The sequence below is a fragment of the Hyla sarda genome, chromosome 4, assembly GCF_029499605.1.
Source record: "Hyla sarda isolate aHylSar1 chromosome 4, aHylSar1.hap1, whole genome shotgun sequence".
Lineage (NCBI taxonomy): Eukaryota > Metazoa > Chordata > Amphibia > Anura > Hylidae > Hyla > Hyla sarda.
The window spans coordinates 322,387,622-322,405,116 of record NC_079192.1 but is presented as its reverse complement, the minus strand read 5'-3'; the positions used below and the strand labels follow the sequence as shown (position 1 = coordinate 322,405,116).

The window sequence follows — 17,495 nt, the reverse complement described above, 5'->3', positions numbered from 1 at the left end:
TTTGTAAATTACTTCTATTTAAAAAATGTAATCTGTCTTTTCTTTCTGACCACAGTGCCTGCCCGTGTCAGTACATGTACAGAGCAAGATAGGTTTGCTATGGGCATTTGTTCCTGCCCTGGACAGTTCCTGACATGGACAGAGGTGTCAGCAGAGAGCACTTTTCACAAAGAAAAGAACTTCCTCTGGAGCATATAGCACCTCAGTACTTCAGTACTGGAAGGGTTAATATTTTTAAATAGAAGTAATTTACAAATCTGTTTAACTTTCTGGCACCTACCAGTTGATTTTATATAAATTGTTTTCAACCGGAGTACCCCTTTTTAAAGGGGGTTATCCAGGAATAGAATAACAGAGCTACTTTCTTTTAAAAACCGCTCCCCGTCTGTCTCCAGGTTAGGTGTGGTTCTGCAGCTCAGTTTCATTGACATTAATGAAGCCAAGTTGTAAAACCACACCCAACCTGGAGACAGACGTGGAGCTGTTTTTTTTTTTTTTTTTTTAAAGAAATTAGCTACGCCATGCTTGCCAAGATGGCATTGCCTTCCCACATATCAAACTTACAACAATTTGCACCTAATAACAGCTCCTACCTGATGTAGATTTCTTTAGTTGCCACACAGACAGCCTCAGATAAATCAGATTTTGAGAGGCATATGCCTGGCATCTCATTACTAGGAGGAAAACACACCGAAGGAAGATAAGAAGAGGAGTGCAGGACTATTGTTGAAGATTAAAAAAAATTGGACTCACCTTGGTGGTAAGTGACGTGTGTGTGTATGTATATGTGTGTGTGTGTGTATATGTGTGTGTGTGTGTGTGTGTGTGTGTGTGTGTGTGTATGTGTATATATATATATATATATACACACACACACACACACACACACACACACACCGTATGCCTGAGGCCTGGTGCTTTCAAGGTTTATACAGATATTGCACATTTGTTGCAGAAATTTTCATGACTGAAAATCAGGCAGTTTCTGCAGCAAATACATGAGGGGTTTTGATTAGACATGTGCAATTTGTTTCGTAACGAACACGGAACGAAACTAATTTTCCCATATTCGGATGTTCGTTACGAAAAGAATGCACAAAAAAAAATCACAAAATCCCGAAAAAGCGTAGGAATATACAGTTAACGAATGCATTCGTTAACTAACGAATAACGAATATGCATGTCAACGAACAACTAATGCATTCGTTATCAGTATACCGAATGTCGGGGCCATGCATCAACTGCTATCAGGCAGCGCATAATGCTTAAGCTGCTGCCGGATAGCAGTTGAAGCAGCCCGGGCAGGTTCACTCACCTTTCCGCGCTGCTCCGGGCCTTCCTCCGGTGGGTCCTGGGCTGGTCCGGGGCCTTCATACGGTCTCCCTCTGATGTCGTCATGACGCCGTCACGCACGCCGTCCCGTCATCCAATAGGAACGGCGTGCGGCAGCGACGTGATGACGTCGCTATGGAGGCCCAGTAAGGCCTTGCGGCAGACAACGGAGGACCAGAGAAGACCAGGAGAGCCCAGCAGATCACCGAAGAGGACTAGGAGAGCCGAGCGGAGGCCCGGGGACACCATTGGGAGCAGCGGGAACAGGTGAGTAGGACTTTTACTTTTTTACATTGCACGAATCCCTCAACATACGAATTACCATCGTATGTTGAGGGATCACTAGACATGTGCAGAACCAAAAACTCAGAATTAACGAATGCATTCGTTGTTTTTAACAAATGCATCCTTCTTTTAAACGAATGCATCCGAAAACAAAAAAAAAATTTCACGGATGCATCCAAAAACCGAATATGACGAATGCACAGCATTCCGAATATTCACAGAACCGAAAATTTTTAAAAAACGAACAAAACGAAAAAAACAAAATTTTTGGTTCTGCACATGTCTAGTTTTGATATTGGAAACATTGAGAAAATTGACAAAAAAATACCATCAGCAGCTTCTTTTAGGCAGTAGTAGCAGTAGCTCCGTTTACTTAGTAATAGTAGCAGTAGCTCCCTTTACTTTGTAAGTTGTATTTGTAAAAGCTCTCTTAAGTTAGTAGTAGTAGTAGCCAACCCCTAGGTAGTAGTAGTAACAGCTGCTCCTTTTAGGTAGTAGTAGCAGCAGCCCTCTTTAGGTAGTAGTTTAAACAGCCCACTTTAGGTACTAGTGGCAGCAGCCCCCTTTTAGGTAGTACTAGCAACAGCTGCCTCCTTTAAGTACTATAAGAAGCATCCCCAATTAAAGTAGTTTCAGCCCCTCTTGCTTAGACTAAAAAAAAGAATAAGAACTGAAACCTTGCCTTGGTGCCTGTACTCAGCCCAATTGTTCATATGGTATGCTCACATCTTTTTCTGGGGACAAGTATTCTGCCTGGTCCTAGTGTGTCAAGGACCAGACAGTGTATCAAGCTAATGTTTCCTCAAAAAACAGATGTCAGGAATCCTTGACACCATATACATTGGACTTTAGCAAGCCCTTATCATTACTGTTTATATTAGGGCACATTCACACTTTACTTGCATAGAAAGTTCTGTCCCTTAGTATAACTGTCTCCTGATAAGACAAAACAGCTACTTCCTATAAAAAAGAAAACAACAAAAATATGACAACCACAGTCTTAAATTATTTGTATGATTCATAATACACCAGGAGGCAAACCAAGTATGAATGAGACTAATGTTGTTCTGAGAATACAGTTTGTAAACAGTGACAGCATCAATCTTTACAGAACATTCATACTATAAGAGATACAGCATTCACAAGAGACTGCTGCCATCAGGGCCAGATTAAGGCTGCCTGCAAGACGGAGCACTTCATTATGATGGGCCCCCCCTGACAGTTCCCCCACATTAGGTGCAGTGTAGTTCCCCCGCATTATGTTGTAGTTCCCCCACATTAGGTGCAGTACAGTTCCCCCACATTAGGTGCAGTACAGTTCCCCCACATTAGGTGCAGTACAGTTCAGTCAGTGACGACTCTGGGTGCGCTACCTCCTGGTGGCCCCTGCGTTTTTAAAGTTAACGCGGGGCCGCAGAGCGTTAACATCCTTGTTTCCTGAAAAGATTTTTCGGGACACAAGGATGTTCCAAATGTGGCGGGGGCCCCCTGCGGACGCTGGGCCTGGAGCAGGGGCTCCATGAGCGCCAATGATGATCCGGCCCTGGCTGCCATAACAGTGAGTAGAATAACATGGGAAAGACTCTTCAAATCCCAGGAGAAATCACTGACTAAAAGTTTTCATACATCTTGAATAGAGTTAGCTGATGCTCATTGGGCTAACTGCTACCCTGAAAGCCAATGAGCTTACACTGAAAGGAGAGGGAGTAATACAGGAGCGGCATCACCTCTGCAGATAACCTTGTAAATTGTGTATCCTCTGCATTCAGGTTTTTTTCTAGTTGTCACTTGCAGTGTTAGGCTAAGTTTCCACTTTTTGGTAAATTGCCACTGCAGTTTTTGAACCAAAGCCAGAAGTGTATTCAAAAGGAATAGGAAATATAAAGGAAGGACTTACACTTCTCTTCCCTTATGGATCCACTTCTGACTTTGGCTCAAAAACTGCAGTGGCAGTTTTCCAAAAACTGACAGAAAAAAAGTGGAAACTTAGTCTTAGAGAGTGTGTGCACATAATTAAGAGTGGGTCACAGTTATGTATTTGGTAGCAACTGTGTATACTGAGCTTAGGAGGGGAGTTCCTAAGTTGACCCCTGGCAGAAGTCCCTCTAGTATCCCTGCAGAATTCCAAGCTAGACCCAAGTGGAGACCCTTCACCATAGTGAGGTGAGACCTTTAAGTCCCCCTGGGACATATGTATAAAGGGTGTTTATAAGGACCCCTACAACTTATAATAGATCCGGAGCATTTAAATGGGTACTCCGCCTCTAGACATGTTCTCACCGATCCAAAGGATAGAGGATAAGATTTCCGGTTACAGGGACCCCTGCATTCTGAACATTCATGCGGGCAGCCATGGTCGTGACATCAAGCCATGCCCCCTCCATTCACATCTATGGGAGGGGGCATGAAGGCTGTGGTTGCTCGTCACGTCTCTTCCCATAGACATGAATTGAGGGGGCATAGCGTCAATGTTCAGAACACTAGGGTGCCGGCCCAGAGATGACGGGGGAGGGGGGGTCCAACTCACCAACTGAAAGGTCAGGCATGTTGAATTTTTAATGCCCAACTCTATTGTTCTGGGAGGGATAACTTGGCACCAAAAGCATGAACGCTAGGGTGTGCCGAACATTTATGTATAGCGAGGGTCGAAAGAGATAACTGCCAGCCGAACAATTGGGCGCCAGTAATTAAAAATGTATAGGACAAACTACAAAAGAGCCACCAATGGCACAAAGACCCCTGCAGGGGGCACGTTAGATTGATCCAGTCTATGGCCACCTAAAAGCTGTATTCGAGTTTTTATTTAGGTATATTTATTTCCCTCTACATTAATAATGCATAATACTTTCAAATAAGCAGTCACTGGCAGAAGACATTTCAATTCCTCTTCTATAAGCCATTTCAATAGAACCATTGTGAGATTTGTAAGTAATTTGCATAGGCTTTTACTGAAGGACAGTGGAAGCAAAATAGTGTGACAAGCATTTTCTGTTTAGAGAAAGCCTTTAACCCTCCAATCCCATAAGAGCTTTGTATGAATGATCTATCTCTTAAGAGGAAAACAGAGGAGCTCTTTCCAGTTGTCATAACATGGGATAATAAAGTCGCTATATCAAAACAAATGTAGTTAGCTGCTGCTACAGAACCTTAGTGTAAGAGCATGTTCTCATGAATGGGAACCACACCACTGTTATACACAATAAATAATAGCAAAGCCATATTTAGATTGGAGCTTTTGATAGTGATGTTATTAGTTTAATTGTTACTGAACAACTTCCCTCCATGTGATAGCCAAAGTGGGTTTTAGTATTGGACGCATGGATTAAATTGGCAAAAAATACCATTGCATACACCTCGCTGTGTGCAAAAATGATGCAGTTATTTTCCATTTTCGCTAAATGGGAGTGGCTTCACATAAAGGGGCGTGGTCAGTCCGCTCGCCAAATTTATAAAAGTTTATGGAATTTTAGGAAGGGAGCACTGGCTCCATTGATTTATGTAGAGGTGTGTGCCACTACATAAATCCAGCAAGCCTGTATGCTGCCGGGGGATTCATTTTGACCAGTGTATGAAAAGACTTGATAATTCCCCCTTTCCCAAGGACTTATGAAAGTTCTATTTAGATAAAGAAGACGGTCACTGACATTTCTGCAACAAATGTGAATGCACACGGTATTTTGGTCACTATATTTTACAGCATTTTTAGCCAAAACCAGCAATAAAATAACTGCAAAACAGAGAAAACTATAATGAAAAGGTGTGCTGCTTTTTCGGTGTCTTGGAACAACTCTTGGTTTTAGCAAAGACTAACTAAATTACTGTCTGCAGCGGAGCCCATTGACGGTAATGAGACACCAGAATTTCTGAGCGGAATTTCAAAGAGGAATTTCGCATTGTCAACCCATCATAATGGTGTTCGTTCATTTAACAGGATTCGACCGGTCATATGGTCAAATTCTGCGACTAAGACCCCAAACAGGGCCTCTGACACAGATGTGAACCCAGTCTTTGTCTGGATTCGCTCATGGTACTTTTGTCAGTATTTGTAGCCATAAGATGGAGTGGTACCAACACAGAGAAAATCTATGAGGCTAAGTTTCCACCTTTTTTTTTTTTTTTTGTTAACACCAAAAAAAAAAAAAAAAAACCCCTGCAAAAATGCCAGAAAAACAGCCACAGCTTTTTTCTGCGTTTTGGCAGTTCTTCTGGCATTTTTCCTGGTGTGTGGAAACAGCCAGTTTTTTCCCCTGTGACAGTTTTCTCACTGTCTTCAGGTACCACTCTGTGGGTCGCAGGCCCGTCGCAAGAGGACAGGCAAACCAAGCAATTGCTTTGGGCCCCGAGCTGGCCCGGGGCCCCCGAGCAGTGCCGGTCTCTGCCTGTCCTCCTGCGCTATACTGTTCTGCAGGCAGCCCGCCCTGTCGGCCTGACGGGCCAGCAGTGCGAGACCCTGCCTGGAGCGGGAAGCAGAGACTGAAGTCCCTGCCTCCGGCTCCTTTTTGTGCCCCGCTCTGGCTCACCTTCACTCAGTCAGTCCAGGATGCGTAATTTCGCACGTCACGTCATGACGTCACTGCGCTGAGTCCCATAATTCAAGGGCCGGCGTCCTTACGTGACGTGTCACGTGATGGTGCGCGGTGCGCGAACTCACAGCCTCGTCACAGGATTACCGCGCACGGCGTTTAGTGCTGCGATAGTGACAGTGAGTAAATGCAATGTTATTTAAAGTTCTAAACTACGTGCCTACTGGGTCTGGGGGGAGGAGGGGAGGGGGTTAATCTGGGGTACCGACGTACTACCTTCCTACAGGGAGGGGGTTAATCTGGGGGGTACTACCTTCCTACAAGGGAGGGGGGGGTTAATCTGGGGGGTACTACCTTCCTACAAGGGAGGGAGGGGGGGGGTTAATCTGGGGGGTACTAACTTCCTACAAGGGAGGGAGGGGGGGTTAATCTGGGGGGTACTAACTTCCTACAAGGGAGGGGGAGGTTAATCTTGGGGGTACTACCTTCCTACAAGGGAGGAGGGGTTAATCTGGGGGGTACTACCTTCCTACAAGGGATGGGGGGGGGTTAATCTGGGGGGTACTACCTTCCCACAAGGGATGGGGGGGTTAATCTGGGGGGTACTACCTGCCTACAAGGGATGGGAGGGGGGTTAATCTGGGGGGGGTACTACCTTCCTACAAGGGATGGGGGGGTTAATCTGCGGGGTACTACCTTCCTACAAGGGAGGGGGGGTTAATCTGGGGGGTACTACCTTCCTACAAGGGGGGGGGGGGGGGTAATCTGGGGGGTACTGCCTTCCTACAAGGGAGGGGGGGGGTACTGCCTGTCTACAAGGGGGGGGGGTTAATCTGGGGGTACAACCTTCCTACTGGGGGTAGGTAGTACCCCAAAATTAACCCCCTCATCCCCAGTAGGAAGGTAGTACCCCCAGATTAACCCCCCTCCCCCAGCAGGCATGTACTACCCCCAGATTAACCCTCCCCCCCCCCAGCAGGCATGTACTACCCCCAGATTAACCCCCCCCCCCCCAGTAGGCAGGTAGTGTCCCCCATACCGTATGCACTGACTGGCTATCTGGTGTTGCCCCCTACAATACAGGGAGGTATTACATGTTCTGTACTCTTTACCTGTATTACTGAAGTGTATGCACTGACTGGTGTCTGGTAGCGCCCCCTACAGTACAGGGAGGTATTACATGTTCTGTACTCTTTACCTGTATTACTGAAGTGTATGCACTGACTGGTGTCCGGTAGCACCCCCTACAGTACAGTGAGGTATTACATGTTCTACACTCTATCTGTGCCAGGGTTAGCTGCTCCTTTTGGACACCAGGTGAGGGCGGCTACATTTCGTGTGTACTGTACAGGACCCTGAAGAAGCTCCTGTCCTCTATATAGACCAGTTTGTCCAAACCAGGGTCCCTCCAGCTGTTGCAAACCTACAACTCCCAGCATGCCTGGACAGCCTTTGGCTGTCCAGTCATGCTGGGAGTTGTAGTTTTGCAACAGCTGGAGGCACTCTGGATGGGAAATAACTGACAGACAGGGATTTACAGCTCCCAGCAGATCTTTCTTACTTTTATATGTAAGGATTTGCTTTATCTATATTAGTTATCTACTTATTTGTCCTTTAATCCTCACCTTTTCCTATTTTTGGATGACATTTTGGGGCTTCAGAACCAATTATCAGGTTTCCATAGAGTTATGGTCCCAACATACAATGGTTTCAACATACAATGATTGTCCAGGAACCAATTAATATTGTAACTTGAGGGACCACTGTATATTGGATTGTATCCAATATACATTAAACATTTGCAAAAAAAACACCACTGTACCATACAATTTGTATGGTACAGTGGTGTTTTTTGCAAATGTTCATTTGTTCAAAATGTTCAAATTTCATGCACATTAAATGCAACAGCAGTATTTGCACAGTGCAAATACTGCTGTTGCATTTAATGTGCATGAAAATTGCACTGTGAACCTACTTTTATTATTTATATAAAGTGTGGGTGAACTTAAACTGTATGGCTATGCTGTGGTTCCTGTAGGCTTTGCGTGCATAAGGGGGAGCCCTCCATGTCTATTTTGCTTGGGGCCCCCAAATTCCTTCAAACGGCCCTGGTGGGTCGGATGCTGAGCGCCCGATCCACAGAGTGTAAGGTGGTGAGGAGTGATGTATAGCATCACTACTCACCACCTCCAGCCGTATAGTATACAGGGGTGCCTAGGGTACCCGTGTATACAATACAGGAGCCAGGAATCCCATCACTATGCTGACAGGACTCCCTGCTCCTATCGCACCTTTGGGCAGTATACAGAATATACAGCTATCTATAGGTAGCTGTATATAGTGTATACAGAAGCAGACATCCACTTACCTCCCTTGCTCCTGTCCCGGCTGGGTCCGTGTAGCTCCTCCCCCTAGTGATGACATCCTTAGGGGCGGAGTTACAGACGGGAGCCAGGCTGGTAAGGGTCTGAAACTCTGTTCACATTATCCGTTTTGTATAATGTGAACAGACCTTTCTGCCAGTGTCCTCACAGACAGGGAGACTCCAGCTGTTGCTAAACTACTACTCCCAGCATGCCCAGATAGCCAAAGGCTGTCTGGGCATGCTGGGAGTTGTAGTTTGGCACCAATTGGAGGCTCCCTGTTTTTTTTCTTCTCATTTCAGATCCGTGTATGCAGAGGATTACAGTGGATTCGATGGATTACGGCAGATGAGCTGGATTTTTTTTTCTTTTAATAAAATGGTTAATGAGGGCTGTGGGGGAGTGTTTTTTAAAATAAAATAAAATTTCTAATGTGTTGTGTTTTTTTAAATATTTTTATTGAATTTTCAGGCTTAGTAGTAAAAACTGTCTGATAGACGGAATCCATTATTAAGCCGGGGCTTAGCATTAGCCCCAAAAACAGCTAGCGCTAATGCCCAATTATTACCCCGGTACCCACCGCCACAGGGGTGCCGGGAAGAGCCAGTACCAACAGGCCCGGAGCGTTAAAAATGGCGCTCCTGGGCCTAGGCGGTAACAGTCTGGTGTTATTTAGGCTGTGGAGGGCCACTAACAATGGTCCTAACCCACCCTGGTAACGTCAGGCTGTTGCTGCTTGGTTGGTATCTGGCTGAGAATAAAAATACAGGGAACCCTATGCGTTTTTTTTAATTTATTTATGAAAAAATGCATGAGGTTCCCCGTAATTTTATTCTCAGCCAGATATCAACCAAGCAGCAACAGCCTGACGTTACCAGGGTGGGCGAGGACCATTGTTACTGGCCCTCCCCAGCCTATATATACGGCTGTGCAGGGGACCATAGAAGGACGGCCGGCAGCATCTATATATTATACAGAAGGATCGCAACGGACCTGGGGCGATCTGTCAATTAGTGCAGGTACTACTTCTCCCATCATGGAACAGTGTGTTCCATGCTGTGAGTAGTACTACCTAATACATTTATTTAAAAAAAAGTGAAAAACACACACACACTACATTTTTATGCAAAAACACCAAAGATAAAACCCACATGGCTTCTATGGGAGGAAAATGCCAAAGTTTCAACAAGCAGTAGTTTTTTAAAAACTGTCAAGAAGCCCAAAAACGCAAAAAGGATAAAAAAAATGCCAAACTGAAAAATGCTAAGTGGATATGGCATTTTGCAGTTAACTATTGACTTGCAGCTAACATCTGGCCGCAGTGTTTTTTCACACAAAAAAAAATGCCATGCGGCAGAATGGGCATTTTTATTGGCGTTTTTGCAAAAAAAAAAAAAAAAAAGTGGAAACCTAGCCTAATGGAAAAATATACACATTTTTATGTGCTTTGTGGCTATTACTGGTTTTGCCGGGTTCACAACGCATCTTTACTCTCCATCATAGGTATCTGTTCTCCAACATATACTGTAGCGGAGAGCAGCGGGTGCCATTAATTTCCATTGCTCATATGAAATGACCTGGTGACTCACAAGGTCACATACGCTAATTAAACACACTGGGGGAGATTTATCGAAACCTGTCCAGAGGAAAAGTTGCCCATAGCAACCAATTAGATTGCTTCTTTTATTTTTAATCAAGGCCTCTTCAAAATAAAAGAAGCGATCTGATTGGTTGCTATGGGCAACTGGGCAGCTTTTCCTTTGCAGGTTTTGATAAATCTCCTCCACTACGTTTTGGCCCTCCTTAATCTTATCCGTCGGCCTCCCGCCGAAAACAGGATGCTGACATATGCTGTTAAGGGGTGCAGAAGACCCCATTCAATTCTATGGCCGAAAGGAGTCACGTAGTAACTCCTTTCCGGACGTGTGTGCTATTTTTAAAGCGCAACAGGCCCTGTCATGAGTAGCTTAAAATTGAGCATATGTCCCGAATGGAGCAACTATGGGTGACTCTCTCGCAGCAGCAGAAATGAATGGGGTGTGCTGCTCCCAGAACATAGTGTATTCCTACCCTCAATAGCAAAGCGCTATCAAGCCTTGTTACAATAGCATAGCGCTTCCCAACCAGTGTTCCTCCAGCGGTTGCAAAACAACTGCCAGCTTGCCCGGACCGCCGAAGCCAGCACACTGGCTGGGAAATACTGCAATACCAGCTGTAAGGCTGGGTTCACATCATGTTTTTACCAATACGGGACCGCATGAGGCTGGGGGGGGGGAGCTAAAACCTTGTGCTCCCGTATCCTTGCCATATGCCACCCGTATGTAATTCATTTCAATGAGCCGACTGGAGTGAAACGTTGACTCCGGTCGGCTAACTTTTGCCCTGTATGCGGTTTTCCACCGGACCTCAAACCGTGGTCGACTACGGTTTTGACTCTGGTTTAAAAACCGGACTGCAACCGCATACTTTTTTTTTTAACATGGACGTCAATGGGAAACGCACATGTATACGGTTCCATACAGGAAACTGTATACGTTTTTTTTACTTTGCACATGCGCATTTGCATCCTAAAGTCCCCACCCAATACCCCACCCCTCCCATTAAAAATGGACATTTTCAAAAACGTACAGTAACCCCCCGACATGCGATGGCCCCGACATATGATAAAATCGACATACGATGGCCTCTCAGAGGCCATCGCATGTTGATGTCAGCATCGACATACGATGCTTTTATATGTCGGGGCCATCGCATTAACTGCTATCCGACAGCGCAAAATGCTTAAGCTGCTGTCGGATAGCAGTTTAAGCATCCCGGACAGGTTCACTTACCTATCCCTGCTGCTCCGGGTCCACTTCGCGATCCTCCGGTGTCTTCCGCATCTTCTGCAGGCGCCACGCCGGCGCAGCAGCGTAATAACGTCACCAGAAAGCGAGGCCCGGACCCTGCAGAAGATGTGGAAAACGCCGGAGGATCGCGAAGAAGACACCGGAGCAGCGGGACAGCATCGGGAGCGGTGAGGACGCGGTCCGGAGCGGCGGGGACAGGTGAGTATTAAATGCACTTTTTACATTGCACGGATCCCTCAACATACGATGGATTCGACAAACGATGGGTCGTTTGGAACGAATTACCATCGTATGTTGAGGGACCACTGTATATATTTTTTTTATAAAAACGTACGGAACTGTATGCACTTTTAAAAACAGTATACGGTTTAAAAACGCATACGGTTTACTTTTTCCCATACGGTTCCATCCGTTTTTTTGCCATACGGTTTTCTTTTTTTTTTAAAGTGATTGAAAATCATTCACATCTTGTTTTTGCAATACGGTTGCCGTATCCGGTTTCATTGACAAAACCGTATCGAACCGTATTGCAAACCGTATATATATAGACATTTCATTGTAAACCGTATGCCAACCGTAGCATCAGGTTGTGTACATTTTGCATCATTTACGGTTTCATACGGTTTTTAACGGTACACCAAACCGTAGTCTACTACGGTTTTGTGTCCCGGTCAAAAACCGTATCCAACCTGTATACGGTTATTTTAAAATGGAGTTCTAAGGTAACCGTATGAAACCGTATGTGCATCCGGTTACATCCGGTTTGCACAATACGTTTTTTCATTTTTTTTCTTTTTTTTTGGGGAAATTCAATAAAAAGAACTTTATTTAAAATATTGACAAACATAAAACCGTATCCGATTTTTTTCAAGGAAAACGTATTAAAACGTATGCAAACGGGCATCCGTTTTCAAACTATATATGGTTTAAAAACGTGAGGAGGCCTATACGGTTGTATACTTTTCGGTCCGGTTTGGAGACAAATATGTTTTTTTGTACAGAAACGGGATACGGGACCCGTATTGCAAAAACGAGATGTGAATGCAGCCTTAGGCTGGGTTCACAACACGTTTTTCAAATACGGTTACCGTATACAGTTTTCTGCAAAAAACGTATACGACCGTATCCAAAACCGTATGCATAGAGAATGCATTTTAAACCTTATTCCAAATGTTGTGTACGGTTGCATCCGTTTTGCCTCGGATACGGTTTTGCAGATTTTTCAACCGTAGGCAAAAATGCTGTAGACCACGTTTTTGCCTCCGGTTGGAAAACCATATGCGGTTCACAGAATTTCAGAATACGGTTGCACACGGTTTTTCTAAACCGTTTTTGGAGTTGACACATGCGCAGATCTTTCTAGAATTCATCCCAGACATCCCACCCCTCCAACAAAATAGAAAAACCGCTGGCAAAAACGGATGCAAACGGATAGAACCGTACATACGTTTTGGAACCGTACACGGGGAAAAACCGTATACGTTTTAATTTGCAGTCATACGGTTGTACACGGTTTTTGCCATACGTTTTTTAGCGGAAAACCGTATACGGTAACCGTATTTGAAAAACGTGGTGTGAACCCTGCCTAACTTTGTTGGGGCTATTGAAATGAATGGCACCTGCCGCTCACCCCCACAGTATACTTCAGCATCTCATTTTTAATGTCACTGGTACCTGTGATGGAAAGTGAAAACGCAGTATGAACCTAGCCTAAATATACGGATAAATACCGTGTGTGAACGGAGGTAAATAAGACGTTTTTTTGCTTCATACACGTTATTTATTTCCAGCTGTCATGTCCTTAACATACTGATAGAGGGCGCCAAAGTAGCCTGTCATTCGAACATCCCCGCGTCCAGCTGTCAATCTAAGTCCCTGTCCCCATAGCCCACTATAGCGCTATACGTGTATGTATACGGCCCGTTCTGCACATTACACGACCCCATCTCTCAGCACAGTGACAGCAGCAGCTCTCTGGGGGAGACTACAACACCCAGCATGCTTTGCGGGCAGAGGGCGGCGCCGGGCCCTGGCAGGGTATTCCGTGTAATTCCCCGCTGCCGCCCAAAGGCTCGTTGTGAGGCCAGGTCCTCGCTGCGCCCTCTACAGGCCCGTGGGAGGTGACAGCGACTCTGTAATGCAGAGGGGAGTTTCCAGGAAGTACAGTGGCCATATTGGATCCCATTGAGAGCCAGGAGCTGCGATTGCATCAATTCAGACGACAGCAGCTCGGGAGACGGCCGGCAGGATCTAGAGAGCACGCCAGCATGGCCGCGACTGATGTAGAGAGGGCAACTGTGAGTACAGGGGCAGAGAGGGGGCACACACCACCGCCTGGCACCACACGGGCACCGGCACTGCCAAACTTTCCATCACCGGTGCAAGTTATGTCCTGGGCGATCACCGGCTCAGTGCAGAGGCTGGCACAGCTGGCAGAGGGGGCTTCTAGTGGCCACATCCGCACTTGTCCATGTATTGTGTGTAATGAAGGGGTTAAAAGACCCCCCTCCTCCACGCTGGGGCACCATGGTGTGACATTTGGGCAGTTTGAATGGCACTGACATTAACCCATTGATTTGTATATATTTTTTTCTTCTGTACTTTATTTTTTGTATTTTGTGTTGAATTTTATTTATTTTTTGTTTTGTGTTTTTGTATTTCTGTTTTTAGTATTTTTTTTCTTCTGTACTTTTTATTTTATTTTTTGTTTTTAATTTTACTTTTTTGTTTGTTTTGTATTTCTGTTTTGTATTTTTGTGTTGAATTTTATGAATTTTTTTTGTATTTCTGTTTTAGTATCTGTTTTGTATTTTTGTGTTGAATTTTATGAATTTTTTTTGTATTTCTGTTTTAGTATCTGTTTTGTATTTTTGTGTTGAATTTTATGAATTTTTTTTTTGTATTTCTTTTTTAGTATCTGTTTTGTATTTTTGTTGTTTTGTGTTTTGGATGTGTTCTTGTTGCCCAGATGCAGACCCTTTATACTGTATTTAGGTAAAGATTGAGCAGCGGTGAGTACGTTTTTTTTTTTCTTAGAGGGGTTGTCCAGGGTCCAAAAAATGTATTTTCTGACTTCATAGAGACTATAGGAGGAATAGTTTTTAGTATGGTTGCACCTAGGGGGGTGTTGTGGTTTCTGGTACGATCCCTCTATACTCTGCACAGCCCTGCGCTCCCCTTATTGTCAAGATGTTGCATGTCTGCTTTGGAAAAGGTTTTCTGATCCATTTAAAAAAAATTTAATATTTCGTTTTTTTAAATATTTTTTATTTATTTTTTTGTGTGCGCAAAACTGGTGCGTAAGTGTTTTTTGCAGTTGACTTACAAAGCTAGAGAAACCGTCGCCCCAGATAAATGGATGAAAAGCAACAGCTTTATGTAAGTAGAAAAGCAAAGTACATGACACACTTTAGCGGCCATACATTTTTAATAAGTGTCGGCCGAACATTTGTTTGACTGATAGTTATCTTTCCCGACCTCTCCTTACAAGTGAACGTTTTGTGTGGCCGAACCTTCGTGTTTCCCCTATGGGAAGGGGTAAGCCGCAGCCAGACAGCTCTGGCTTATCATTCTTTCTTGGGTCAGATCATTCTTTTTAATGAGATCTGTTGGTGGAGAAAGAGGCCACCTTAGACTAGTTGTTTCCCAACCAGTGTGCCTCAGCTGTTGCAAAACTACAACTCCCAGCATGCCCGGACAGCCTTTGGCTGTCCGGGCATGCTGGGAGTTGTAGTTTTGCAACAGCTGGAGGCTCACTGATTAGGAAAGTATCCAAAAAAGCAAATGGTACAAAAAAACTATTTAGCAAATCGTAAAATCCAAAATTTATTAAATCATATTAAAATGATACCCAAAATGTGAAGAATAAAAACAAGCGGAAACGCCGACGCGTTTCGAACCGTGCGGTTCTTAGTCACTGATTAGGAAACACTGCCTTATACAGCCAGCCGAACTTGCCAGTTTTGGTGGGATAGGGCCGCTTCAGAATAGGGCACCTTAAGAGCTGACAAAGTGGGTCCCCAACTTTTGTGATAACAAAGAGCACCTCTCTTGAGGACCTGTCCTGGGCTGCAATACAGACATCATGTTGATTTGTGCAATGCTTTATTTCTCCTGTGGTGGCGCTGCAGGGAAGCTAGATGCTAATTTGCAGGTTTCCCAACTGATTTCAAGCTGATCACTTATTGTGTGATCAACCTATTGTTAAGAGACCCTACTAACCTGTAGTTATTGTCAAAAGCGGAGAGCTCCTTTAAGGCGTCTTGTAAGATTAGGTTGTCGGGAGAAATAATTGGTTAATACTCTTGATTGGTTGGGTGTTATTTGTTGGCAGTGGGCATATTTATTGGCTAAATACCAGCAAAAACTCAACTCTTGGATATGTCAGTTTTTTTTTATTTTTTTAATACTGATCCTTAAAGGGGTACTCTGGTGGAAAACCTTTTTTTTTTTTTTTTTTTTTTTATGGTGCCAGAAAGTTAAATATTTGTAAATGACTTCTATTAAAAAATCTTAATCCTTCAAGTACTTATTAGCTGCTGAATACTACAGAGGAAATTATTTTCTTTTTGGAACACAGAGCTCTCTGCTGAATCACGAGCACAGTGCTCTCTGCTGACACCTCTGTCCATTTTTAAGACCTGTCCAGAGTAGGAGAAAATCCCCATAGAAAACATATATTACTACAGTTCCTAAAATGGACAGAGATGTCAGCAGAGAGCACTGTGGTCATGATTAGAGATGAGCGAACTTACACAAAATTTGATTCGTCACGAACTTCTCCGCTCGACAGTTGATGACTCTTCCTGCATAAATTAGTTCAGCTTTCAGGTGCTCCGGTGGGCTGGAAAAGGTGGATACAGTCCTAGGAGACTCTTTCCTAGGAATGTACCCACCTTTTCCAGCCCACCGGAGCACCTGAAGGCTGAACTAATTTACGCAGGATAAGTCATCAACTGCCGAGCCGAGAAGTTCGTGACGAATCGAATTTAGTGTAAGTTCGCTCATCTCTAATCATGATGTCAGCAGAGAGCTCTGTGTTCCAAAAAGAAAAGAATTTCCTCTGTAGTATTCAGCAGCTAATAAGTGCTGGAAGGATTAAGATTTTTTTTAATAGAAATAAATTACAAATCTGTTTAACTTTCTGGCACCAGTTGATAAAAAAAAAAAAAATAATAATAATAATAAAAGTTTTCCACCGGAGTACCCCTTTAAAAGGGTTATCCAGCAATAGAAAAACAGAGCTAATGTCTTTCAAAAACTGCTCCCCGTCTGTCTCCAGGTTGGGAGTAGTTTCTGCAGCTTATCTCCATTTGAAGTGGATGGAGCAAAGTTGTAATACCACACCCAACCTGGGGACATACTTGGGGCTGTTTTTGAAAGAAATTAGCTCTGTTTTTTCTATTCCTGGATAACTCCTTTTAAGGGGGCAGTCTGGCTTTAACGGGGTATTCCAGGCAAAAACTTTTTTTTATATATCAACTGGCTCCGGAAAGTTAAACAGATTTGTAAATTACTTCTATTAAAAAAATCTTAATCCTTCCAATAGTTATTGGCTTCTGAAGTTTTCTGTTTAACTGCTCAATGATGATGTCACGTCCCGGGAGCTGGGCATGATGAGAGAATATCCCCATAGGAGCTGCACAGCTCCCGGGACGTGAGTCATCAGAGAGCAGTTAGACAGAAAACAACAACTCAACTTCAGAAGCTAATAACTATTGGAAGGATTAAGATTTTTTTAATAGAAGTAATTTACAAATCTGTTTAACTTTCCGGAGCCAGTTGATATATAAAACAATTTTTTGGCCTGGAATACCCCTTTAACAGCCCTATTTCCTAAAAAGTGATTGGTGATCCTGGACTGGGCAGCTCTGTATTTTCCAGCTGTTGCAAAACTACAACTCCCATCATGGTGGGATGGTTTTGCAACAGCTGGAGATGGAACACTGAAATAGCCACGCTAACTAGACATTTACTGCCATATAATGTTTTGGGGGTGTAATTCAGTTCTTCTTGGGGGAGATTTCTTAAAAACTATCCAGAGGAAAAGTTGCCCAGTTGCCCATAGCAACCAATCAGATCGCTTCTTTCATTTTTAACAAGGCCTCTGCAAAATGAAAGAAGCGATCTGATTGGTTGCTATG

The 17,495-nt window shown here is 44.0% G+C and overlaps 1 protein-coding gene across 3 annotated transcripts in view; it reads left to right on the top strand.

Annotated features, from left to right (window-relative positions):
* The first annotated feature begins 13,351 nt into the window (after positions 1-13,351).
* SEPTIN8 (septin 8) overlaps positions 13,352-17,495 on the top strand; it is a 109,475-nt gene continuing 105,331 nt past the window's right edge. The window contains exon 1 of one of the 3 annotated variants that reach the window (XM_056574947.1): positions 13,352-13,649. In XM_056574947.1, coding sequence (XP_056430922.1) covers positions 13,620-13,649 — 30 coding nt within the window. In that variant the 5' untranslated portion in view covers positions 13,352-13,619. The remainder of the gene's footprint in view (positions 13,650-17,495) is intronic. The other 2 variants (XM_056574948.1, XM_056574946.1) reach the window with 2 other exon arrangements.